The sequence below is a fragment of the Diadema setosum genome, chromosome 13 (assembly GCF_964275005.1).
Source record: "Diadema setosum chromosome 13, eeDiaSeto1, whole genome shotgun sequence".
Taxonomy (NCBI): Eukaryota; Metazoa; Echinodermata; class Echinoidea; order Diadematoida; family Diadematidae; genus Diadema; species Diadema setosum.
Window position 1 is genome coordinate 35,359,776 of NC_092697.1, and position 25,533 is coordinate 35,385,308.

The 25,533-nt window shown below is 38.9% G+C and overlaps 1 protein-coding gene across 1 annotated transcript in view; it reads left to right on the plus strand.

Annotated features, from left to right (window-relative positions):
* The window catches only part of LOC140236653 (sperm flagellar protein 2-like), a 54,927-nt gene that overhangs the window by 27,256 nt on the left and 2,138 nt on the right, over positions 1–25,533 (plus strand). The window contains exons 23-42 of the mRNA XM_072316572.1: positions 649–709; positions 1,495–1,602; positions 4,136–4,302; positions 4,886–5,152; positions 5,959–6,096; positions 6,578–6,870; positions 7,722–7,920; positions 8,850–8,897; positions 9,746–9,775; positions 15,355–15,505; positions 16,714–16,881; positions 17,760–17,898; positions 18,455–18,554; positions 19,270–19,455; positions 19,898–19,948; positions 20,667–20,849; positions 21,366–21,521; positions 22,979–23,116; positions 23,710–23,841; positions 24,454–24,660. Of these exons, the coding sequence (XP_072172673.1) occupies positions 649–709; positions 1,495–1,602; positions 4,136–4,302; positions 4,886–5,152; positions 5,959–6,096; positions 6,578–6,870; positions 7,722–7,920; positions 8,850–8,897; positions 9,746–9,775; positions 15,355–15,505; positions 16,714–16,881; positions 17,760–17,898; positions 18,455–18,554; positions 19,270–19,455; positions 19,898–19,948; positions 20,667–20,849; positions 21,366–21,521; positions 22,979–23,116; positions 23,710–23,841; positions 24,454–24,660 (2,922 nt within the window). The remainder of the gene's footprint in view (positions 1–648; positions 710–1,494; positions 1,603–4,135; positions 4,303–4,885; positions 5,153–5,958; positions 6,097–6,577; positions 6,871–7,721; positions 7,921–8,849; positions 8,898–9,745; positions 9,776–15,354; positions 15,506–16,713; positions 16,882–17,759; positions 17,899–18,454; positions 18,555–19,269; positions 19,456–19,897; positions 19,949–20,666; positions 20,850–21,365; positions 21,522–22,978; positions 23,117–23,709; positions 23,842–24,453; positions 24,661–25,533) is intronic.

Sequence of the window (25,533 nt, forward strand, 5' to 3'; positions counted from 1 at the left end):
GCTTCCCCGGTGCACGCCATTCCAGCCTGCTCGACACAGGTGTGCCGCTCGCACAAACAAAATACCAATCCCGTGGAGTCAAAACACGAGTGACAAGCTTAGTCTCCTCACACACTCTTAGACAATCTGTATTGACACGTGTCGGTGAAGGGTCTAAACAGGAATGAGACAGTGTAGTAGCATCACATGGTAGGCTTGTTTCAGAATATAGTGTAGGATCATAATGCAAAAAGTATGATACAAATACACATGTCTCATGTGTTTATGCTCCCCACCCCCTCCCCGACCTGGTCCCGCAACAAGCTAACTACTCTGTGTTGCCATTTAGTACTTGCCTTACCCAGAAAAAAAGGAGAGAAAGCGAAACTTGAAAAGAAAGTACCGTCAATAAAGTTAGGATGCATATGAAACAGCTGACATCTGTTTGTTTCCAGATAACCTCATCACCTTTTCACTCCTACCTGATTCCAGTCAAAGCAAAAGGAAGTGTTGTTTCGAGCACAAGGAATGATAGTTTTCTTTACTCCATTGGCAAATATTATGTAAATGTACAATGAATGTATCAGCCTTTGATATTAGCATTTTAAAGCTTCCCTCCTTTCCTCTTGATTGTGTTGGCATGCTGTATTTGTTGGTTTTATTTTTCAGCCCACCCCATCAGAGACGAGCAAGTCAGCTCCTCCCGCCTCACCCAAGGGATCAAGGGCGGGTAAGTTCAAGTATTATCTTTCAGACATTCAGTCATGGTCTTTCAAACCAAGCTGCTGCTAAAGCCAGTCCTGGCTAAACCACATTTCTGTGTGCCACTGACAGTACTGTACATTCTGGTTCATATTGGTTATTGGTAGATATGTAATACAGTGAACTTATATGTTTTTATCTCAGCCTGAGTAAACCAGGGAAATTATCGACACACTAGAAAAGGGAGGAGGATGGAGATTTGAGTACAGGTTTTGAAAGGTCTAATTTCTGTTCCACTTTGGCAATTCTATGCAAATCACCATACAACTGTGTTGGTTATTACAAGTCATTTGTGAATACAAAAATCCTTGTGCAAGGCTGGATCTGTCAATCAAGCGAAAACACCACAATTACATTGTATTAATGATCATTTTTTTTTTGCAAAAATATTGAAACTCCTAACCTTATATTTATGTTTTCCAGAGTCATCAAGTGGTAGATATTCAGGAGGGTCATAGTTATCTGGGCAGCCTGGGTCACTCTACAGGGTTATTTAGAAGCATCGACACTCAGGCTATATATGTATTATAAAAAAAAACAAAAAAAAAAACAATAGAGACTGAGAGCATTTCATATTCTCTACTGCATTACAATTTTCTAATCATATATCTAACAAAAAAAAAAAAAAAACTTTTACTTTTTACCTATTTGTCATCTTTGCTTGTCATCAAGGATGAACTTGACATGAAAAGTGATCATGAAAGCATTACTTATGATGTTCTCTGTCACTTTGATTGGAAAATATTTCACCAGGTTCAGCCAAAGGCAGGGGATCTTCAAGGGGCAGGTCACCCAAAGGTGAAAAGGGTAAAAGGTCAAGCAGCAAGGGGTCACGCAGCGGAAGCGCCAAGAAGTCTCCAGGTAAGCATACCATATTGGTTACCCCTCAGCCATATTCTTTCATATTCATCCACCTCTTAATTTCCCCTTTTATATCATATCTGTTCTTATATCTACTGTAGTTCTTATATCATGGCGGTGCTCTGTGCTACAATAACACATCATCATTACCTATTCCATATCTCATTTTGAAAAGAAAAAAAATCATTGATTCTTCAGTATTTATCAATCTGTTCATTTCTCTTTTATATCAGCTTTATGGCTTCAGTTTATGTCAATTTAAAGCTTGGTGCTCAGTCAAGGAAAATGAATAGTACCTTTTATTTTCATTTTTACTATTTCTCATTTTGCATAATTTTGTATCTGTTTCACCCATGGCAGAGCAAATTTGGTAACAATATTACTCATATTGAGGAAACATCTGACATAAGAGGCAAAATGAAAGATATTTCATGAGTTACTTAGACAAACAGTATTCCACAGAGTAGTACCTGTTAAGGGTAATCTAGTGATGCAAGCCAGAAGATGTAAGATATGAGAAAATATATTTGTCAATTGAAAGATATTGAAAGACAAGTTTCCTGAATTATTTTGCATACTACAACCAATCTTACCATATTTTTAATAGTATAGCAGAAGTTTACACTAATTAATGACTGTAAATATGTGACGATCCACACTGTAGATGTCACTCTTCCGCAAAATAAAATACAATGCTAAAGATTTTCAAAAACTTCATAAATGTGACACAAAAACATGTTGGTGTTAATAATGTGAAGTGAAGTTCAAAGGAATGTGAAGGTGACATTTTTAGAACATGGATGTGCTACATCTCATAGATCTTCCTCATAGGAATATTCTCAGCAACTGACGGTGAAAATCATGGACATTAACTCCCTTGAGGATGAGTCCCGAGTATGCTCTTTCAAGTGTCTATGGGAAATGTGTGTTGTAGCAAAATCAGCCCGTCCTCAACAATTAAGCTAAAACCAAACTTGGAACAAATGAGCAGAGGTGCTTCCTATCGAGAGAATGATGCAGATAGCTGCTTGTCAAACCTCTCGTGTTTGTCGTGATCTTAAAAGACATTCTTTGTGTGCTCTTTCAATGCAAGACAAAGGAAAGAAAGGAGGAAAAGAGAAAGAAGCGAAAGGAAAAGGTTTGAGTAGCCGTGGTTTGAATGGATATGAAGACTAACTATATGCTGTCCAACAAGTTCATGTTGTGAATCTCTAATATTATGACTGTGCCATGTTCTATCCCCTTGCAGAGTTTCATGTAAGAATTAATCAAATCCATTATTTGAAATGTGCGTAACATTTTGAAAACTCATTCTCACCAGACTCCATAATACATCTAACTCATCTCACCCGTTATACATTGACTATCACTGTGATGATGTTTGTACATTTGTGCCTATATACCAAGTATGAGTGAGATACCAAAAGTTTAAGAAAAGGAAGAATAAGAATTTCATGTGAGATTAATACTTAAAAAGTGGTTGCCTTTTGTGAAAATATATGTTTGCAGATGGATTTTTTTTGTTTGTTCCAGATTTCATCCATTGCAATTGTTTGATAACATTTAACCTACTTACTTTATTTTCTGTGTCTAACTACTGTGACGAATAAAGGAACTTACCGGAATGATGTCACTATATTCATAACAATTGACCAGTTGACAAAATGAAATGTATGCTGCACTCATTTCACTTCTCGTAACAAGACCAAGATTACAAATTCAAAATAATTGTGCCCACAGTACAGAATGTAAGTGGATTTTTACATTATGGAATAAACATAATTGCAGTTTCCTGCTTCATATAGTGCAGGATTTGCAGTTTAGAAAGCAATTAGTCCACAATGCAAACAGCTGATATGTGTATAACAGCTTTGTCAAAACAAATCTCAGTGTGATAGAGTGTGATCAAGGTCACATGCAGTCTACTGTTTTTGAAAAGAAGATATATCATTGAAACGGAATGCCTATTTGTTATGAAAGAATAATAATGGCCAGTTAATTTGCATACCTCATTGATTTGTGTTCTGTTGAAGAATGCAATTGACTTGAATTGAATTTAAAGGATATGAATTAAATTGAATACCTGCAAGTTAGATTACTTCACAACGTAAGGGTACATTGTGTGTAGTTGTTGGATTTTCTTTTGTAAATAATTGGTATATTTGACACCCACAAAGTGTTTATATAGACTGACAGAATCACTTTTTGATTAAATCACCTATAACATATGATTATCCTTTCATTTAATGACAGACATCCTCATCATATCCCCCCCCCCTTTTTTTTTGGGGGGGGGAATGGAGAAAAAAGCACTTCAATAGTAGAAAAGGTCCCCAGCATGCACTCAAATATACTAAGTTTATGCACACACATAACTTACAATGATCCTGTATGACAACACATTAACCCATATACCGTACATTACAATACATCACAGATGTAACAACACATATCTAACCAGGAGCAGTGATATATAGGGATGATGATGTTGCCATGGTAACACATCACATTTCGCTCCCTCCCTGCATCACAGGAGGCTCACCTAAGCGGAAGGGATCCCGCAGCAAGTCTCCCAAGAAGCGCCGCACCCCAACGCCAGAGCCAGAACCAGAGCCAGAGCCCCCCAAGGAGCCCCCAGGCCCACCCCCTCCCCAGCCTGGTTCAGAGGATTGGGTGTATGTGGACGAGCCCATTGACGAGGTATAGGGTTCAAATCTCCTGTCATATAGGATGATTTTTATCAACTGTATTGTTTTCCAAAATTCTATCATTATTTCGAGCAATCCTAACTGAGGATTGTTTCTATGTATATTCCACTTTTTATAAGTAAAGCTCATTTTCCCTTTCTTTCTATTTGCATGGTTGGTTAGAATAATAAGGAAAATTAAAGCCCTCTTTATATGTCGCCATTAAACATCACTTGAATATCATTCCACATGCTCCATGTAATTATGAGATGTAACTCACCACTTGAAACTTGATACTATCATTATTTCTTGTGCCTGTTTCATATAGGGGCTTGAAATGTCATCTATTTCAAAATAAGAATTGCATGGGCAGCTTTAATGACCGGAATCGAAAAAGATTTTGTGCCTTTTGAACTGGTGGAAAGTACTGATCTCTTAATAGATACATATGTTGTTAGTGAAATTACTGCTATGGGTTTCCAAAATTCTGCATCTTCTTACTGAGATCGGTATTTCTTAATACATTAGGAGAGACAATTTTGTTACTGTTCACTCTATGCTAGCTGATATCAAACTCCTCCATTTCTGCTCTCCAGAATTTGGCTCATGCCCTAGCGCCCCACTGGGACAACACGGAAGCCACCTACCTGGGCTCCAGCAAGCACGTCTTCCGCAACATCCGGCACGAGCGGGAGGACATCTACCACTACTTCTACCGCATCCGGCGCAACTTTGAGTCCTACCTGCGGCGGCCGGATGGCAAGCAGGAGTTCGTCAGCATGTGGCAGCAAGAGTACAATGAGATCGCAGAGGACATGCGAGATGACGATGAGACTAAAGCCGAGCTGCACCAGAGGGTCCAGGTACAGTACTTGATGATGAGGGCCTTCTTCTTCTTCTTTTTCTTCTTTGTTTGACTGGCACATTGGTGCCAGATTTGCCAACTAAATTATTTAGATTGATACGATAGGTAGTCGTGTGAAATTTGAAGTGGGGATGGCACGAAGTGATAGTTGCATCTGCTTCAGCATCATGGCCATGATGGTACAAAAGGCTTTTTAAACTTTATGGGAGGTATGATATAGAAGAATGGGGATGATGATGATGATGATGAGTGATGATACTGATTCTTGTTAGTTTGTTGGTATGAGGGTTATGAGGTTAAGATGCTGACATTGGTGGTGGTAGTGGTGATGATGATAAGGATGATGGTGATGATGATAGTGATTATTATGATATCATGTATCATATATGATATTTTATATGTACAGTAATATGATGATGATGAGGAGGAGGAGGAAGATGGTGAAGGTGATGATGATGATGATGATGATGATGATGATGATGATGATGATGATGGTGATGATGATAATGATGATGATGATGATGGTGAAGATGGTAATGATGATGATGAGGATGATGATGGTGGTGGTGGTAGTGGTGGTGGTGATGATGAAGACAATAACAGTGATTATGGTGGTATGGTATTCTTGGTGCAAAGGTGTCAATGTTGATGTTGATGACATTGATGGTGATGATGAAGATGTGATTAAAATTATAATAGGAGTGAGATGACAAGATAAGTCTGTTGTGTCTTGACCATATCATACTGATTCTGGTTTGTATCAGTCATCACACTTGATGTTCTTTCTTTCTCGCTTTCTTCCAGGACCTCAAGGAGCAGCTATGGGAGATGTCTGATGAGAGGAAGCTGGAGGCGGAGTCTGAGCGCCAGTCTGTGATTAATGAGGGCTGGCTGGAGGATAGACTAGGCCTCCTCACCAATCACTATCTCACTCTCATGCAGGTGTGTTAATTCTCTTTCATTTTTCATTTCAGCAGTATCTCGTACATCTCTCTCGGATGCAGTCATTTTTGATTTAACATGAGTTTGTCTTTCAAAAAAGCCATTGTGTAAGAGGAATCATATATCGAGAGGACATTGTGTGGAATGGTGCTAGCTAAGTTTGCTTCAACTAGAAGCACTTTATATGAGGGCCCTTGTCACTCTATTTGTGGAATGCCTCTGAAATAGCTGACACTTTTTTTTTTCCAAACAGGGAATTCATAATTGCTTAGGGATCCCTCTAAGAATACTCATCTTTGTTGTAGGATAAAGTGAAGGATGATGGCATTTTCAAAACACGGAGAAGGGTCCTTTTTATATTGAAAAAACAAACAAACAACAGTCACCTGTATATTTGCTGTCTGGAAATAGAAAATCTTTTAAAGTCATCCACCACTTTTTTATCCGTGTTTGCTCTCTCACACACCATCCCCTTGACCAGTGTGAGGTGGATCGCTACCAGGACAGCCTGCGCCTCCTCAAGGATTACTACATGGGTATGGAGGGCAAGATACCAGAAGAACTGGATCCCGGCTTCGCCCGCATCCCCCTCATCGACCTGCCGCCCATGGAGCGGCCCGGATCGGGCATCCCACCGGCAGAGAGTGCCGCCCCCAGCGAGAGCCACACCCAGGTGGTCACCCCTACCCCGACCACGCCCTCTGCCAAGGGGAAGAAGGGCAAGGGTGAGGTGGTGGAGGAGGTAAAGGAACCGGAAGATGAGGTCAAGCCAAAGTAAGTCAGTAGCCACAGTCACGCTACACAAAACTACACAATAACTGCGCAATAAACTAAAGTTGTTCCCTTTAATACACATTTTGAAGATGAAACTCTTCAAAGTTCTTCAGTGGAGTATTTATTCTGATCTTTAAACCTTTGGAAATTTCACTATAGTAGCGGTGGTACCGGTACTTGATAGATCTTGCTGCCCTGTAACGGCCAGTTAACGATCGCCCCGTCACTGTACAGGCATGCTAGCCTGGAAACATTAAACTGCACATTACTTGAATATGAGACCATTCAGAATCAAATAATTTTCACACAACAATAAATATATAATGTACACTTAAATGAATCCCACAAGGATTGGAACAATCATCCCCCAGCATTCCCACTGATCCCACTGATCAGTTACTAGCCATCCCCTTTAAAGGAAATTTTACCCCAAATATATAAGTTGATTCAGTGAATGGAGAAATGTGAATATACTGTGGCAGGGAACTTAAAGAATTCACAACATTTGATTATAACATCTGATTTCCTCAGACTTCACTGGTGTGCTCTACTAATATATCAGCATTAACTGAATGCACATTTGCAGCATGTTTCAGATGAATTACCCTTTGAAAATGGGATGTTGTTGCTCAATTTAAGGATGCAACTTTTTCATTTACCAATATTGAATGAAGATAAATAATGTACAAATGAATATACATGTAGCAGCGTGATTCACATGTGCATTAATACAATCCTTCACATCTCATGTACAGTAGATCATATTGGGAATGATATCATGAGTGATACAGATACTGCTACTAAATGTCAGTTCATCTAATACCTCCTTCTCTTCCATCCATCTGCTGTAGGATCCCCCTAGTACCCCGCAGACCGACATCGTCGGAGGGGTTCTTCCCCATCCCGACTCCGGCTGGCGACAAACCCGGGGGTGCCAAGGGGACCAAGAGCAGGGCAGGCAAGGGTAAGGAGAAAGAGAAACCGGCCCCCTCCACCAGCGCAGATGAGGCCCAGGAGAGCCCCCAGCCCCCATCGGATCCAGACGAGAGGGTAAGCCAATTGCTCCAGCTCTACATTTGGCCTGTTGTTTTTGTTGTTTTTTTTTTTTTTTTTTTGGGGGGGGTTACTTTAGTTTTTATGTGTTATGCAGTTGTAAACAATAGTAAAATAAGATATATTTAGATGAGATTTTTCAATGAAGTTTGATTATCACTTGGTTCAGAGGAGGAGGGTATATCAAAGATCAGTGTCTGACAAATAAAAGAATTTTGTATGTAATGAAGCAACATTTTGAGGTTGTTTTTGTTTTGTTTTTGCTCTTTTTTTTCTTCTTTTTTTTACAAGAGAGGAAGACAGAGAAAACTCAAATTACTGGTCTAAGATGCTAAGTGAGAGATTTTTACATTTTCCTTCAGTTTATGTAAGATTTCACCAGCCATGAGTCGTAACATGTTAAGTTTTACGGATTTGGATGGTAGCGCACAAGTTGTTAGTCATCCATGCAGTATTTGGTATTTCAGCCATCAGTTGCCGTGTTTCAAGTATGCGTTGTGCAGGACATTAATATATCGCTCAATAATATTCCTCTTACATGGCTGTTGAACTTTACTAAATATTTTAACTTTGCAATATTCTTTCATTACATGGATAATTCTCAGCTTACTCATTAAAGTTTGTGCCACAAAAAAAAACAAAAACAACAACAAAACAATTACAACAACAACAAAATGATCACCTCAGGGAATCAACAAGAAAATCAACAACATACAGACTAATAATGTTATGTTAAATCAAAAGTAGAAATAAGATTCTTCATACTTCAAAGCCATGATGGAACACTGAAATTAGACTTCAACATCTTTAGTTAATATATCATCATATTTCAGCAGCTTTGATACCTGGAGTCGTCTCAGAAGGAAGGCCTTTCTCAAAGAAAGGTCTTTGTGCTGACTGCTCCCTTTAATCTTTTCTTCTTGCAGTTGATCTTTGAAGCCTACCAGTTTGGACTCCACAAGATTTCTGAGATGGTAAGTCACTTTCACTTATGTCTCTTTGTGTATAACAATCATAACAGACCACAGCTACCAATCTGCCTGACATTTTAAATTCCTACAAGCATCTGACCCCAGCTCAACAGCAATCAAAATATTATGTTTGAGGTGTATTGTGTGTGCCATATATATATATATTATATATATTGTTTCATACTCAATGCTAATGTTGCAAGTAATATCTGCGCTATAAATTCGCAGGTGATCTCTTTCATCATTTTGCTACATTCTTCCCCCCCCCCCCTCGATGCCAATATCAAAATATACCTCTGATACCTGTTTAACAATCTACTCTAATCATAATATCAATATATCTAACATATAAGTTATATTGTAATCGACGTATGACCACTGAGCAGTGTTCAAGACTAATTGATTCCCTTATTCAAGAGCATCGTTTTAGAGTTAATATTGTACGTTCAAAACTTATAATCATAAGTTTAGCTGATGTTGATTTTTTTTTAATCAAACCTGTGTTTGAATCTTAGATCGAAAAACAAATTATTGAAGACAATACCATGACAGATATGAACAAAAAAGTAAATTACAATGTGTGCAATTAAGTCAGTTTTATGTGGTGCAATTTTTTTTTTTTTTCAGCCTTCAATAAGCCAGTTTTCTTTGTCCATGTCACATCTTGTTTAGTTTTTTGTGCCAAAGAAAGCTTGACGAGAACAAACATCTTTTGAAATTTACATAAATTTTGTCGGATTCAGCAACATCACATGATCTGTATGAAACATGAAGCTTGTGTACCGAAAAAAAAAACAACAACAACATTGCGCCCATTGATTCAAGTTTTTTGTGTGACTGTATTCTCAAAGGATTATCACATTGAGTTTGAAATACAAGCGGTAAGTAGCTGCCATCTCATCGGACGACAACTAGATTTACTTTTTCCTTTCGTGTTTGCTTTGCTCATCCGTTGTCCATTTTGACATAACAAGTTGATTTCAGTGACTTTTATTTCCACCAAACCGGACCATCCAATGAATTTTTCTCAAATGTCATTCCAGGAACATTTAGAATATAGAGGGTTTCCCTGAGTTTCCCCATTGATTTTAACATTCCATTCATTTGCTCTGTAGAATTGTTGATCATTCAGTGAATGCCTAGAATCTTAGAGTAGATTTTAGATAGCATTTCACTGTAGTTTTATTTTACTTTTTTTTTATCATGTTTTGTTATTTTGCATTCCTTTTTTAACTTTGCCTTCTTCCCGCCGTTGCATCCTTACCATTTCAACTTGTTTTAAATGCATGCATTCCATACTTACAGTGGGATAACTATAAGAATGTAATTTTGGTAAGTTACAAGAGCCTTGGTTGATGGATTTTAGCCATAAAAATAACCCCTTTTTTTTTTTTTGAGTGTGCGCCAGTTTGGCAGCTGATTCATCAAAGAGTGTCGATTTAACTAACAGATTTGAAGCACTTGCACTCAACAATCAATTCATTGCAACAGTATGTCATCAGTTATTTGTTTTGTGTTTAGTGAATTTTACTTTAACCAAATGATTTACTGATTATCAGAAACCCATCAAATCTCAAAAATGTTACTTGGTGCTGTATCCTTTTTGTTTGTTTATTTATTTTGTTTTTTTAATCAGAATTACTATTCATTGTTATTGTTTCATAGGGAAAAGTAGGAAAAAGTCTTTTATCAAGCCCTCTGTTGATCTTTTGACAGTTTGTGTCAGTCGCAACATTTTCAAAAGCCTCTTAATTGCCAACTGAAAAATCTGAATTTTAATTTGGCAACACATTTGAGAAGGCTAAGTTCCACCCATTTTTTTTAGTCAAATTGGCAACTAGCTGTTCATTTCTCTTTGAATGTGTGCAGACAATAATGTAATTGGACCTGTTGCAGATAGTCTTCCTCCAGTGTGAGGTATGCAGTGAAATCCAAAGGTGCCAATTTGATGATGATCACAAGCATAATATGATTTCTGCCTTTGAGACTTGATGGGTTATATCCAGGGAAAAATTCATGCAGCTTGCTCTTCTAACATTATCCATGTGAAGTTCAATGTTCAGTCCACAAAATTAGGAACTAAAATACTATGTTGATGGAGGGCATCTAGAGGTATTGATGATTGTGTGTACATTTTTTAAAAATTTGTTTGTCTGTTTGCCTTATAGTAAGAGATTGAATCAAACTTAGAGCGTAATTGTGTGGGGGAAACATTGATCATACTACTTTAGTCTACACACTTTAACTTCATAAAAAGAAACAAATCAGCCATATTTCAGTAGGCACTTATCATCAGTTGAGAATCAGCATGCTGAATTGTGATGATAGTTCGTTCTATCTCATAGTTAAGGGAAAAGGCTGAGAGTCAACAGTTAATCAAACAGAACAAAGCAAACGTAAAGAAGGTTGGGAGATTACTAGAGATGAAAGCCCTTTCCAGGAATGTTGTAGTCAGTAACTAATATCCTCTGCTAACAGAATGCTGCTTTTTTTTTGTTCTTCATTTTACCACCGTCTGGAGCAAACTGGTGATTATGTATGTCTATCTGATGATTTTTGTCTGTTGTGAAGACTACGAAAAAGGCAAGAAATGCACCATCCTTTACATCAATGCCAAAAACTTTGTCAGTTACCATTATAAATAATTATCTGAGAAGTTTGAGAGAGGGAGACACCAAACCTTTTTGTAGTTGGGTCATCTATGTTTGCTGCAGTTGAAGGAAATTTATTCTTTGGTTCATTTTTTTTTTCTCTGAGGGTAGGGTGGTGGATGGTTTAGAAGTTTACATGCATGAGTGTCCCTTGGTTATAGACCATCACCAAGCACAAGATGTGAACCGTACCAAAATAGAATTTAAAGCTGCAGTACCCGCAATTCCCACATGCACATTTGCACTAAGAGTTAGTGCACCTCAAGAAATTATGACAGTTTGCAGTGTTATGTTTTGTTCCTGTCTTATTTTCTCTTATTTTTTTGTGTATACTGAGAATCCTCATGTATTGATATTTGGAGTAATCACACAGAATCAGCTATTAAACTTGGTGTGTGACAAGAATTGATTGATGGAATTTTATCTCACTCTGTTCTTGTATGAATTAAGAAAATGGCATGGTAGGCCCCCCCCCAAAAAAAAAAAAAAAAAAAAAATGGATTGTCAGGAAGCAACATGTTCAACACTCTCCCAAACTTTTACCAGAGAGATTCCTCACATAATTGCCTTTATAGAGTTTGCATACTCATAATTCATACTCAACTCATAATTTGTGAATCAGTTATACCATACACAGGAAGGTGCAGGCTTTGGGAAAACAGCTTTTGACCTTTGAAAAATGCACTTATCTTGCTTTTTCCTGCATTTCTTGTGTTTGTTTTGTTGTTTGTTGTTGTTTAAGATCACATTTTGCTCACCCCACAATATGATTTGTGCAAGCAAGAGACTTCAACATGTACAATGATAATGTGCTTGGGTAAGAGTCATATATGCCATTATCGGTAGATAATGCTGTAAGATGAAAAAGAAATTGGCATATGCTCTCATGCACTCATCACTCCAGACAACGTGGAAAATCTTGATCATCACTTGCCCTATTCGATGAGCAGATCATCAAGTTGGTCGCCATGCTGCAATGAAGGAAATGTGCCTATCCCCCACCCCCCCCCCCCCAGGTCAACTCTTGTTGTCAGTGATCATATTGTTACCCAACATGTGGTAGAGAAAAAAAAAATTCTTTTCTTCCTCCCATCCTCCTACTCATCCCTTTACATATTTCAGTATGTTATAATCCCAATGTCTGTTCACGGCTTCATTCACAATGTTCATGTCTTTTGATAGAATCCAGAGAGTAGAAATATATCTGGTAATGTGTTGTCTTTTGAAGTCATCCGTCACTTCCAGTAAAAAATGAGAAAAAACTGCCACTGCTGTAAGCAAAAAAGATCTGTTTTTGCCTTCATGCTACTAGGTTTTTCTTTGCCCTGAAAGATCAGTCAAGGAGATATTATTCTTCCAAGCCTTTGCTGTCAATGCGCTTTTTTCATTGCAGAGTTTGATGATTGTGCTGATTTAATAGAACTCTTCATTTGATTCTCATGACTCACGGTACATGGGGGATATATCCTAACAATTATTTTTATTCATAGTCGTAGCTCATTAGATGAAAATGCTGCAAAACCAAATCCTTTCTTCAGTGCAACTAAAGTTCAGTGGGCATTCCATCCATGTTCATGATCACTTCATTGCAAAAGGTTTTCATGACTTGAATCTGCTTGGCATATTTCAAAATTGCCATTTTTTCATGCATTGTTTTGTCTTTTCAAAAGTAATTTGCTTAGTTAGTTCAATTGTCCCATAAGGTTTCACTAATCAGTTCACTGATGCATCCCTGTTGAGTTCAACTTCATTGACAAATAGATTTTGATTTCTAAAAATCATGTAGAGTCCAGTGTCTGCCTTGTATTGGGCTTTTTGCTCATCTCATATTATTAATTAGTACTGTGCTGTCTGGAAGCAGTTGAAAATGCTGTTTACAGGGTTCATACAGGTCATGGAAAACCTGGAAAGTCATGGAATTTGGCCTTGTCTTTTTCCAGGCTTTGACAGTCATGAAAAACTGATATTTCCATCAAAAGGTCATGAAAAGTCATGGAATTGCAAAAATTATAGAAGTTTATCTGTTGTTTGTGTGAGATGTGTATGTATTCCCTAAGTTGCTTCGCTTTGATTTGAGATCAAATTTTCAGTCTAATGTGTTTAAAAATAAATGTGAAAGTCATGGAAAGGTCATGGAATTCTGGCTAAAAAGGTCATGGAAAGTTATGGAATCTAATTCATGAGAAAGAGTATGAACCCTGGTTTAAGTGATGCAGAATTAAGTCTTCATGCTTTCCAGTTCCGTTATTTGCTGCCAAGGTCAAATGATATACCCCAACCCCCCCCCCCCCCAAAAAAAAAGAAAGAAAGAAAGAAAGATAATGGAAAGAGGGATACAAGGTGTATTGAACCATAGTGGAGGGTATGTTAGCATGGGTAGTAAAAAGCTTCATTCAGACATTAAGATGATGAAAGGTAAATGTCATTACAGTTTTAATAGAATAGGAGAGTTTAAAAAGATTACCTCTTCTTCAAACCTGTGAGTTGCATCAGTCTCGGTCAAAATATGCCTTCCTCCTTCATATGTTGCAACATATCCTTTAGGTTTACATGTGGTAAGGATGAGAGTTTGTCAAGAATGTATTTTGTACAAAGTCAACACAATAAATATTTTAATGTGCAATCCACCATGCTAGAGTATATTAGGATGTTGTCGATATGTTTGAATCCCCCTCATAAAACCAGAAAAACCTGAGTAGCACATTCTTGCACTTTCTTTGACATTTCTTCTCTCCATGGCCTTTAGTATCACTGAAGTACTTCTGAGAATTGTTCTGTCAGATTGTGGCCCCATCTTGGAACTAGAAACATATCTTTCCCTCGATTTGTCTTTCTGTATGTCCATTGCGTGATCAAGACATGTACCTTTCAACAAGAGAGAGGGAGGGAGAGAAAGAAGACAAGATTTGTAAATTATTCTTTTAAATTGTGAAAAGAGCTTGGGTGAGGACAACAGCACCATTTTTACTTAAAGATAAACATCTCTGTTTGTAAATGGGTAAAGAGATGTTCAAGTTGATCCCTGTATTTGGCTAATGGAAGTTTAATGTTTCCCTTTAAAGTCTGCACTGATGTCCTTATTGTTTTGAAGTAAATGCCTGACACAGCCAACACAGTACTGACTTCTTTAGATGATAATCGTGTTTCAGTATCTCCTCATAAGTCCTCAAAGCTTTAACAGATGGTTGTCCCATTTTAAGCTCCATATAGCACTATGAATAAACCACCAGAAAAGAATGTCGTAAGCCTACTTTGATACTTCCTGTGTTTAAAAAAGAAAAGAAAATAAAAAGACACATGGTAATGTCTGCTGCTGTGAGTTTTGGACAAAACATTGCCATGTATAAATTCTGGCATTTTGACACGAGCTTGCATTTAAAAGTGATTAAAACAAATGAAAGGGATGCAGTCATGATTACAAATGCCTCACATACTGTTAACTGCACCTAAGGGGATTCTTCAGTAAATTTTCTAAACTTTGATTTGCTATTTCTCGGTCCTTGTGATCCAAAATTTATGGGAAAATCAAAATCATCAAGTGAGAACAAGCCCTGTCTTATCAAAAGATATAATCGATTTTGAATTTCCTTAACACACAGGCTGCCATAGACTTATGATAGAAATCAATTTTAACTCTTCATAAAACAGGGCCCAAGTTTCTCTCAAAACGCTGATTCTCAATCCCTTTAGATAAAATTGGGCTTTGAAGTAAAAAGTCATGCCTCTATTATTTCTTCCACTGTACTTGTCACTGCAAAGAGTATTGATAATTCTTTAATTGTGCTGGTTGTACCACGTTGCTCCACTAGACGGTGTCTGAGCTGGCAGCCAAGGAGGCTGAGGAGGAGGCAGACCGGGCCAGAGAGGCGGAGAAGGCTGAGAAGGCGGCCGAGAAGAAGGCAGGCAAGGGCAAGGACAAGGACAAGGGGGGCAAACGAGCCAAGAGCAAGTCACCTACAGGTACATCAACAGGTGGTAGCTGGAACCCAGCCCACCCCCTTTCTAATCCTAAAGACTTGGTAGTGTGGGGATACCATGCAATTAGAAGGCTGGCCCAACTCGGATATACTGTGTAACGTTTTAATTTCGCCAATTTCGTGAGAGCCAAGATTCACGAAATTAAAATGCACATGAAAGTTCTTGTCTACATTATATATGCATTGAATGTTAGAGGCAACTCGCGAAAATTTCATGCTGCAAAAAAGGCCGTCGGCTCCAATTCATGAAAATTTCATGCCAAGAAAATATCATGTTTTACAGTATTCGGGAATGCCCGTAATGAATTTTGTACACCTTTATAACTGATCTCTAATATACCAGACACACAGGTGAAGAATCTTAACTGTCCAACATTATGGCTAAGCATAAGCTTTGATGCATATTTTCGCTGATGGGAAAGTTTGCTGTAGCTAGCAGACCTGAGCTTGCCATGGTTTTCCACTGTACCCTGGTGGACAGCAAATGGAGATCAATTCAATCAGGACAGCCTTTTTTTCTCACACTACTGGGTTTTTGAATCTCAAAAGCTTACAACTGTATACTGTCGACATCATTGCAGAGTTGATGCTTTGTGTGTATCAGGTCCATTTATTACTATATGAGCACATCAATCATTAAATTGATGTGGGCTTAAACTAGCAAAAACTGTATGGATGAGTGAGATTACACAGTGGATCTACTGTAGATGTGAATTCTCTTTCTCAGAGCATTTTGTCGTGTGTGGCTTTACCATTGCGTCTACCATGAGGCTTAATTTGCTGAGTGTATAATTGTCTTATTCCCTTCATTGTCAATGATTGATTTTTATTGTGTTTTTGTGAATAGGTGCTTCTTTGAAATGTTGACTCATGCTTTGCGGAATTCTCTTCACAAACACACCCCTCATTTAAAAGAAAAGGGGTTGAAGAAGAGTGTCAACAAGGAAATATCGTTGGACGTATTGCTCCTGCAACAATTTCAAAATGTCTGCCTTGAAAAAGCTGTATTTCCTGCACCGGCATTATGAGATGGTTCTGTAAAGACTTTATATCTGTAATTTTATAATAGTGGTGAACTGTTTCTCAGGGGATTTGTCTATCCCAGCACATCTTTGGAACATAGGAACCCTTGTGCCTTTCATCCAACAAACTGATATTCAACTCCACATGCTTTCTCCCATCACTCTACAGGCAAGAAGACTCCAGGAGGCAAGAAATCCCCCAAGAAGGGTAAGAAGGCAGCCACACCCACCCCTCCTCCAACACCACCACCGGTGGAGGACACCCCCGAGGAGAAGGCTAGGAAGAATCTCAAGGACCGCATGAAGATGGAGTATGTGGCCGCCATTTCACATGAAGGTCAGCCAAATTTCAAAGCCAAATTTTTCAGTGTTGTCAAGTGATGGGATAAATGTAGATGATGGGATTACTGCATTATATCATTTGAGACACAAGTGTTGAACTCAAGAGAGAATTCAAGGATTGAAAAATGGATCTCAGAAGAAGGGATCATGCTCTGGAGGTGACTAAGAAGCAATGTTGTATTGTATATTGGTATCTGCTTGCCCCCATTGTGACCCAGAACTTATGTAAATACAATTCACCTGTATTGTCTTTCAGTTTTGACATGTTTGATGTGATGCCTTTGTAAACAATGTGTTGCGACTCATTTGCAATTGAAGAAACAAACCAAACCAAATCAAAGAAAATTCACAATTCATTTTAAAGGGTGTAAACACCGATTGATTTATTGATTGATTGATTGATTGATTGATTGATTGATTGATTGATTGATTGATTATTTCTTCTATGAATTTCTGTTTGAGCATTTTGTTCAAACATCTCCACAACTGAGATTGTAAGAAGAATGAAGAGAACATTGAAGAGTTTATGTTCCATAAAAATGAACACTTTGTGTGTGTGTGTGTGTGTGTGTGTGTGTGTGTTGACACTTGATGCACCTTGCTGCATTGACTTCTGAGTCAATTTCTAGTATAGCATTGTTAGATATTTTGTCATGTAGGTTTCTAAGGACACCATACTTGTAATGATTGTGTCTGTGGTTCAAGGATGATGGCACACAATGTGTGTAAGGAGACGCATTTCCAACTTACCCTACCATCTTGCCATCATGGCTAGCTTTAATACGAGACTGAATTTCAGTGGAGTTTGAATTAAAAACATTTACATTGACATCATTACCATGAACCAGTGTCTGTCTCCTTTTCTGCCACTAGAGGGCAGCCTAAAGACCCGCATGGAGCTCATCAAGATCCACGCCATCCAGGTCCTCCAGGAGCTGAAGGCCAAGGCAGAGGAGGCCTACAAGGACATGAATGACTGGCTGGGAGCAAGGTTTATCCAGGAGATGGACAGGTATGGACCAATCACAGCCCTTGTCTCTATCAGTAGCACTTCCATTGGCAATGTTATATGAAATAGATACAATAGAATGTGAGCAATGTTTGCCAATATGTGGATGGAAGACATAATGTTGTACCATTAAATCTTTCTGTCCTTCACATAATTTTGTCAAATTGTGTAATGCACCCATTGTCAGATCTTTGTATGCAGCTGCCACATCACAGAATGTTCTTGATATGAATACAGTTTCTGACCTTGAATTGTGAGCATTACACTTTTCCAAGTTCGAGACCAATGAGAATACATTCACATCAACTGTAGATTGAATATACAAACTATTCAAAATGATATCATTTACTCTCAAGAAAACATGTTCTATCAGGGTACATCAATCATTCAGATTTCCCCTCCTCCACAAAAACAAATCACAATGAACCAATATCCTTGTAGCTCCTACTTGATGGTATTTCATTAACTCTTCAAGAAGATATACTGTCAAAATGTCTGCTACAACTTACCCTGTGTCTCATGCCCAATGTGCTCCGCAATTGCCCTTTGCCCCTGGCAGTATCAATGTCGTGTGTCAGTACTTCGGAGAGGCCATTGAGAAGAGACAGAAGGTGCAGCCGGAGCTCGTCGTTTTCCAGGATGACTTTGCCATCAACAAGGTGAGTTATGATGGAAGACTTCATCCTGTTTGCTCTCCTTGTAGCAGCCATGGACTCTTTAATGTTTTAGTCTGGATTCATGCATGATTCCTTAGCATTATACCCCATGAAGGGAAGATCGTTTAAAATATACAGCTGAGATTGGGCATAGCTTAATTGTGATGAGAACTTTGCATCTATAGTTGCTTGTCACTATGATTGATAATGGATTGTGAATATTGTTAGTGTGCTTGTATGTTCACCAACATCTTGCAAGATATTTATAGGATTTGCAAGGTATTTATAGGATTTGCATGTGCACAAATAAAAATCATTTATTAAGATTCTTCTCCTTGCTAAGATAAAGAATATTACACATAGTATTTTCCATGATGGCATTATAAACTTTCATAGGTGTGGTTGTTGCACTCTCTACCAAGTTTTCAAAGTGTACACAAAAGTGCATGATGCAAATAGTAGAATATTTGTTGTAAATCAAAGCCACCTGACTATGAGATTGTGATAGATTAGTCTTGATTTCAGCAGAGAAATTTTACTTATCATTAAGTTAGAACAAAAGTGTAGTTCTTGATTGTATACTATAACTGTGCCACTATATACAAATTGTAGCTATGAGAAAGTGCTTGTGAACCAAATCTCAGCATTGAGAAAAACAAACATCCTAAAGTTCTCCCTCTCTCACCCACCCCTTTTATCTCCGTCATCCAAACAACAGCTGGTGAAAGTATACCGCACCCCAAGCCCCCCACCACGCCCAGACCCCATGGAGTTAGCCGTGGCGGATACCTTCACAGTGGAGCAGATCATCAACCTACAGGCCCAGTTTGTCAAGTCGGCCCCGTCTGGTTTCATCTCCGCCAAGGGCTTCATCGACACCCTGTGTGACCTCACTGCCTTGACTGTGAGTATAGTTTCTTGTCACATGACTTATTTTACCACTACTTCTACTATGTACTACTACTACTACTGCCACTGCTGCTGCTGCTGCTACTACTACTACTACTTATACCACTTCCAGTGCCACTGCTGCTGTTACTGTAGCTGTAAACCCAATGGCATACACATGCTGTAGCAGTTCAGAACTAAGTTTGGTTCCTCTCACTGGATTGATACACTGGGAAGAATACCATGATGAACTAACCAAAGAAGCTCAGAGATTTAATGTAAAATACCTCATTTGAAATATCAAAAGTATATATGATGTGACTGTTTGAGGCTGCAGTGGGGAGCTGGAAAAGTTTTCCTCATGGTATATTTGTTGTGTAGAGGATGTCAACTTCAGTTCTCCTGTGATTTTGATGTTATAATTTTCTGCAATGCCGTTTTCTCCTCTCTCTCTCTAGCATGGCATGGAAGCTCTCCCTGATGGCTGGATGAATGTCAGCATCAGTCAGGTGCGTATTCATCATGGCATTTTTATCTCTACATTTGTGATTTTGTATTAGTGTCTTCTGTAATCTTGAAAGAGTTTTGGCTCCAGTAGATGGGATAAAATCCAGAAGACTGTGGTTTTAGCATGTCACAGTGAAAGGGGATTTTACTACACTAACAAGATTATTAGATAGGAAGTCATTTGATACTTCCATGCTGTCATCTATTGCACAGTGCCATTCGTATCTACTGATATGAAGCATTATCGCACTACCTACTCTGTGCCATGTAAATTTTGTAGAAACCATCATTTTTTTTTCACACTCAAGGGCACATACTTCATGTTACTTGATGATAATTTAGAATATACAAATGCATCACAGTGTAGAAGACATTAGAGGTCTATGTAAATTATGTAGACCTAATGTTGAATTATTTTTGCCACTTTTGGACAGGGACTGAGATAATGCATTGCAGTATGAAAAGAGAATGTTAGAAAGTTGCCAATCAGGTCGACTTGACTCAAATTGGTGCTTTAGAATATGTAATATGTACCAATTACTGATAGAGTTTGAATAGTACTTATATTTGTTGTGGCTGTCTGGTAGGCACATCCAGGTAGATTGGGATCTTCTCACTGTATTCAGCAATATTGTTATCATTATTATTTCATTCATACTCTAAAGATAAATTGGTATTCAATTATTCACAAGATGTTTTTGTTTTTTCTTAACACCATAGCTGGAGACCCTGGCTGGTCAGCTCTCACCAGACTCAGAGTACATCGACTGGAGAACCTTCCTCCTGCAAGCCTGCCACCCCTGGCCCCAGCCCTCCCAGGCTCAGCTGCTAGCCACCCTGGAGGAGTTCCGCAAGGCTGACGTCCTGGGTACCGGTACCCTCACCCGGGAGCAGTTTGAACAGGTAACGATAGACACTTAGTGACACCATGTCACCTCCATTTCCTGACAGTGATGATCTCATGGACACACCCAGTGTTTTCCCTTTTTATTTCCATTTTTATGGGGGAGGGAGGGGGAAGATTTATATTATTTATTGAGATCGAAGTAGATACAACATTCTGGTGGTGATAGATACATCACAAACCTGTCACTATCAATATTAATTCAAATCAAAACAGTTTTTGTCAAGGAAAGGCATTGAGGATCATAACAGGACACTAGGGTTCCTGATAACTTATATATTTGAATTTTTGCTTTTAGAGGAGTCATTGTAGTCATGGGCATTGTGCTTTCTAGAGCTGAAGACTTTTGACTGATTTCTTGTTATGTGATTCTATCTGATTGGATATCTGTAAACTCATAGTCAAATTGAAAGTAGAATTCTGATAACTGTATAAAAATTCAGAGCATGAATGTTTACCAGTGCAGTTATGATATTCATGGATGTCTTGATTGCTGTAACCCTCCCCATCCCCAGGTTCCTCTCTGGTACTGTAATGACCAGCCTCCACCGACACCGGAGGACCCCTCCGAGCCCCGCCCGTTTAACCGCATCTCGCACATCCAGCGCCTCTACTTCGACATATTTGCCGACACCTCGCAGGTGCCTCCGGTCCTGGACTATTCCAACATGGTGAGTTAGCCTGCCCTTTAACTCAGCTGCCTTCATCCCACTGTAATCCAATCACTGATCCTTTTTAACCCTTTCTATGCCAGGGACTTTGAACAGTGTGTGCAACACTTTGGGGATTTCTGTGCCAGTCAATACTCAAAGCACACTTAGGGTTAATCTGTCCACCAATGAAACTTGTCTAGACCAGCTTTGAGACCTTCTTCGCTCTCCTGTAATCACATGGCAAGAATTTTTTTTAAGGGGGTCGTGGTTCACTTCTGTCACTGACATCAGTTGGACTTTCAAGTCTTCACTGCAACTCTCTTAAACTCTCAAGTTCTGTAGAATTGGGGATTATCGTGTGATATATATAGTTGTCTGTGTTTTGCCTTGAGGTACAAGTGTATGTCCTTTCTTATACTTCAGCGTTAGGATCGATGCTCATCAAAATTATTCATCAGGATGTGAGCACTAGTAAATACTGTTACCCATAAATGTGTATCTGCTCCCAGCCTTAGGATATTGATTTACTTATTTTGAATTAGGTACCATTTTGCTGATGTGCATTATTGAAAGTAATTTGCATGGTAATTGATATTGTGATATTATTTTGAAAGAGCTTGGTTTATTAAGAATACAGAATTTTACAGTGCTGTGTTAAATTGATAACATCCAGATATCTGGGGATGAGTCAAGGATAGTACGCATTCTTGAAGACAGAATTTTGTGTCGCAAAACCTTGTAAGTTATGATAAGCAACTATCAATCCTTCAAACTGAAGCAAAATTCATTGAGGATTCATTAAGTTTGTCATACTTTTTCGTCATTTTTCTAACAGCGTGTTTTAGGTCTGGTGTTTTCTTATTTTATTTGTAACATTACAGTATCTTTTCAAAACTTGTTTCATCATGTGTGTGTGAGAGAGAGAGAGAGAGAGAGACAGAGAGACAGACATAAGTTAAAGAGAAAAATTTAGTGATTTAGTTATTGAAGTTGTCGTCTACCATTATATAGATGATGACTGGCGGGGGAGGGAACATACTGAATGTTCCACTCGAAGGGTTTGAAATGCTATTGAGGGAGGTTATAAGTCCCGAGACGAAGTCGAGGGACTTATAGCCTCCCAAAATAGCATTTCAAACCCTGAGGGTGGAACGTTTGGTACATGTTCCCGACAACAAAAGTCATCATCTGTTATGTTATATTGGTTAGTCGAATATGTCAACGTCAACCACCAGCACAACGCAATCGATCGCTCGCGCAGAGCCAAATTCACTGTGCGCGCCAGGTCCTTCTGTCATTTGTTACATGAAAATGTTTTCCCATGGGAGAACATTACAAAAATGTTCTCCCATGGGCGAACATAACAAATGTGCCTCCATCACGTGACTGTGTTTAGCCAATCACTAACTGGTATTTGACTAACCCATTTAATATCATCCAACGTTTCTTAACTTTTTTTTTTTTGACTCGCACAGCTGCTGTACTTCAGCATCGACCATGAGGCCCTTAATGGATTCTTCCGCGCCCTGAGCGTGGCATCAGGCAAGCACATGCCGCGCCCTAAGCCGATCGACCCCAACCATACTAAGGCTGAGCTGGAAACCATGAAAGAGGTCAGTCAAAGTTTCCATCACTGATGGGAGTAGGGGGTGTTTATAGCCATCCCATTGTATCATTGTATCTCAGGGCAACATGTAACATTGGAAATGTTCTGACTTCTGGTACAACTACATTGTATATCAAGCTAATATCCCAAAGTATCTAAATAAGCTGCTCTTATTTCCCATTAAGGCCTATCTTGACCATACTTTCAGGAGCACTTCATTGCGGTACAAGACTATTGCAGGTTTTTACACAATGTTGGTGTCTCTTTCAAGCAATTTTCTGCAAATCTACAAAAAATTTTCAGACATACTTTTTTTTTTTCAATATCTACACACGTTTAAACTATTTAGAGTTCAGGCTGACACCAACTGTGGAAAATGTGCAGTCTTGAAGAGCCACACAAACAGTTCATGAAATACATACAGCATTAAGGTTGATGTGAGATTGATTCCAGACTTGGTAAAAATAGAAAGAGGAGAGAGAATGGTCACAGTTGCAGCAATTTATATAATTTAATTTTGCTTGTGGCGACATGAAATGATTCACAATTCATTCATACAGTTCATTCCAATCCCCCCCCCCCAATTTCTCTATCCAACAGGTGGTAGAGACGATGACTGGGGAAGACTTGATCATGGGTACAGGCCCCATTGAGCAGAGCCTAGGGCGTCCCGAGGAGGGCATCCTACCGGTGGCTCTCACTGCTACAGTACCCCTTGCTGCTCTCGTCCAGGTAAGACTTTAATGAGCAGCTGTAGGTATGCAAGCTGCTTTTGATTTGAAGGAATCTAATCATGACTCTCACCCAGCTTGAATGCATTTGATAAATCTTGGAATTTTTGTTGGTATCAAATGTATAGATTAATAACTCGAATCTTTAGATATGCTGTGTAATCTATGAAAAAATATGTAACAATGAAATGGATCATTGAAGTCAACTTTGATGAGTACATTTCATTGTTCAGGAATTCTTTGTAATCATATCTCAGGACAGTGTGTTGGTTTCATAGTGAATTCTCACAGTAAGGAAATGACCACCTTGCCATCTTCTTTTTTTGTGAGGTGATATCTTTAACTACAACTGTACACATATCCACAGAGCCCTTTTTGTGCCAGGGACTTTGGACATTGTGTACAATGATACAATCAGCACTCAAAGCATGCAAAGAATTAATTAAAAATTTCTGCTGCAAGTATGGTGTGCGCATGTTCTTCTTTCCTTTGCAACATTCCATGGCCCATTACCTGCCTTATCTTATTTGTATCACTTTCCATGACCCATCGTTCCCCATGTATTCCCTCTCATCTTTCTTGATCTGCCAAATTTGACATCACGTGACCACAGGTTCTCCATCACGGTCAGCCGTCGCTCGGCGACAGCCATCGCTTCAGCGTCACCTCGGACCCGGAGGACACGTTCAGCCAGGAGCGTCTGGCAGCCGTGTACCGAGAGCTCGGGTCAGAGGAGCTGGAACCGGTTCCTTTCTTCACCCTGATAGAGCACCCCATCATCCAGGACTGCCTCTCCCTCTGCCACCGCTACAAGGCACCGGTAAGCAATGTCTCTGAATCAAACACACTAGAAGGGTATAAACCCCAGCTCTCTTTTCAACATCCTACAAATCCCATAGGGTAAATTGCTCCTCCCTTTTTCCGTCAAGTTTTGAACACCCTACTTTTCCAAAACTGCCCATCTCTCTGCCATTGCTACAAGGCACCGATTTTCCACATCTTATGAAACTTGCAAGCTAAATTGCTCCACGTCATACCTTCAAGTTTAAAACGACCCATTATTCAGGACCATCTCTGTGTCTCATGGATAGCAGTAACCATTACATCCTAACATCTAATACACACTTAAACTCTCAAAGGGGTAGTGAAGAAAGTCAAGCATTCAAGTTACTATGAATCTCACGGTGGAAGTTAATTCTTCGGACATATCTAGTTTTTGCCCCCTTTTTTTTTCAATTTTGTAAAAGTCACAAAAGGAATTTCTTTGTTCTAGTTTACCAAACACTCAAGGGGTTATAAGCCCAGCCCCATGACTTACATGTATTCCTTTGGACTTTTAAAGTAATAATGACAGCTCTCTCTCTCTCTTCCTTCTACGACTTCCAGTGTAATTGTCTCACCTCTCCTTTGGACATCATGTAACTGTTATGGGCAATATCTGCAGAAGATATGAAACGATCAGGGTCAGATAGATCCCCCAATGGTTCTACAGGTGCAGATGTGACCCACCATACTGTCTTTTTCTTAGTTCTTGGCATAATTATATCTGTTACATGTTCTTGTCACCAGGTTTGTTGTGTTAATGTGCATGTTTGGTATGCGAGACCATGTCCATGCAGACCCATTGCGAAGAAATGTAAAGAATGCAGACTCACTTGTATCGACTGCACTATAGTATCTCACTCTCAGGTGA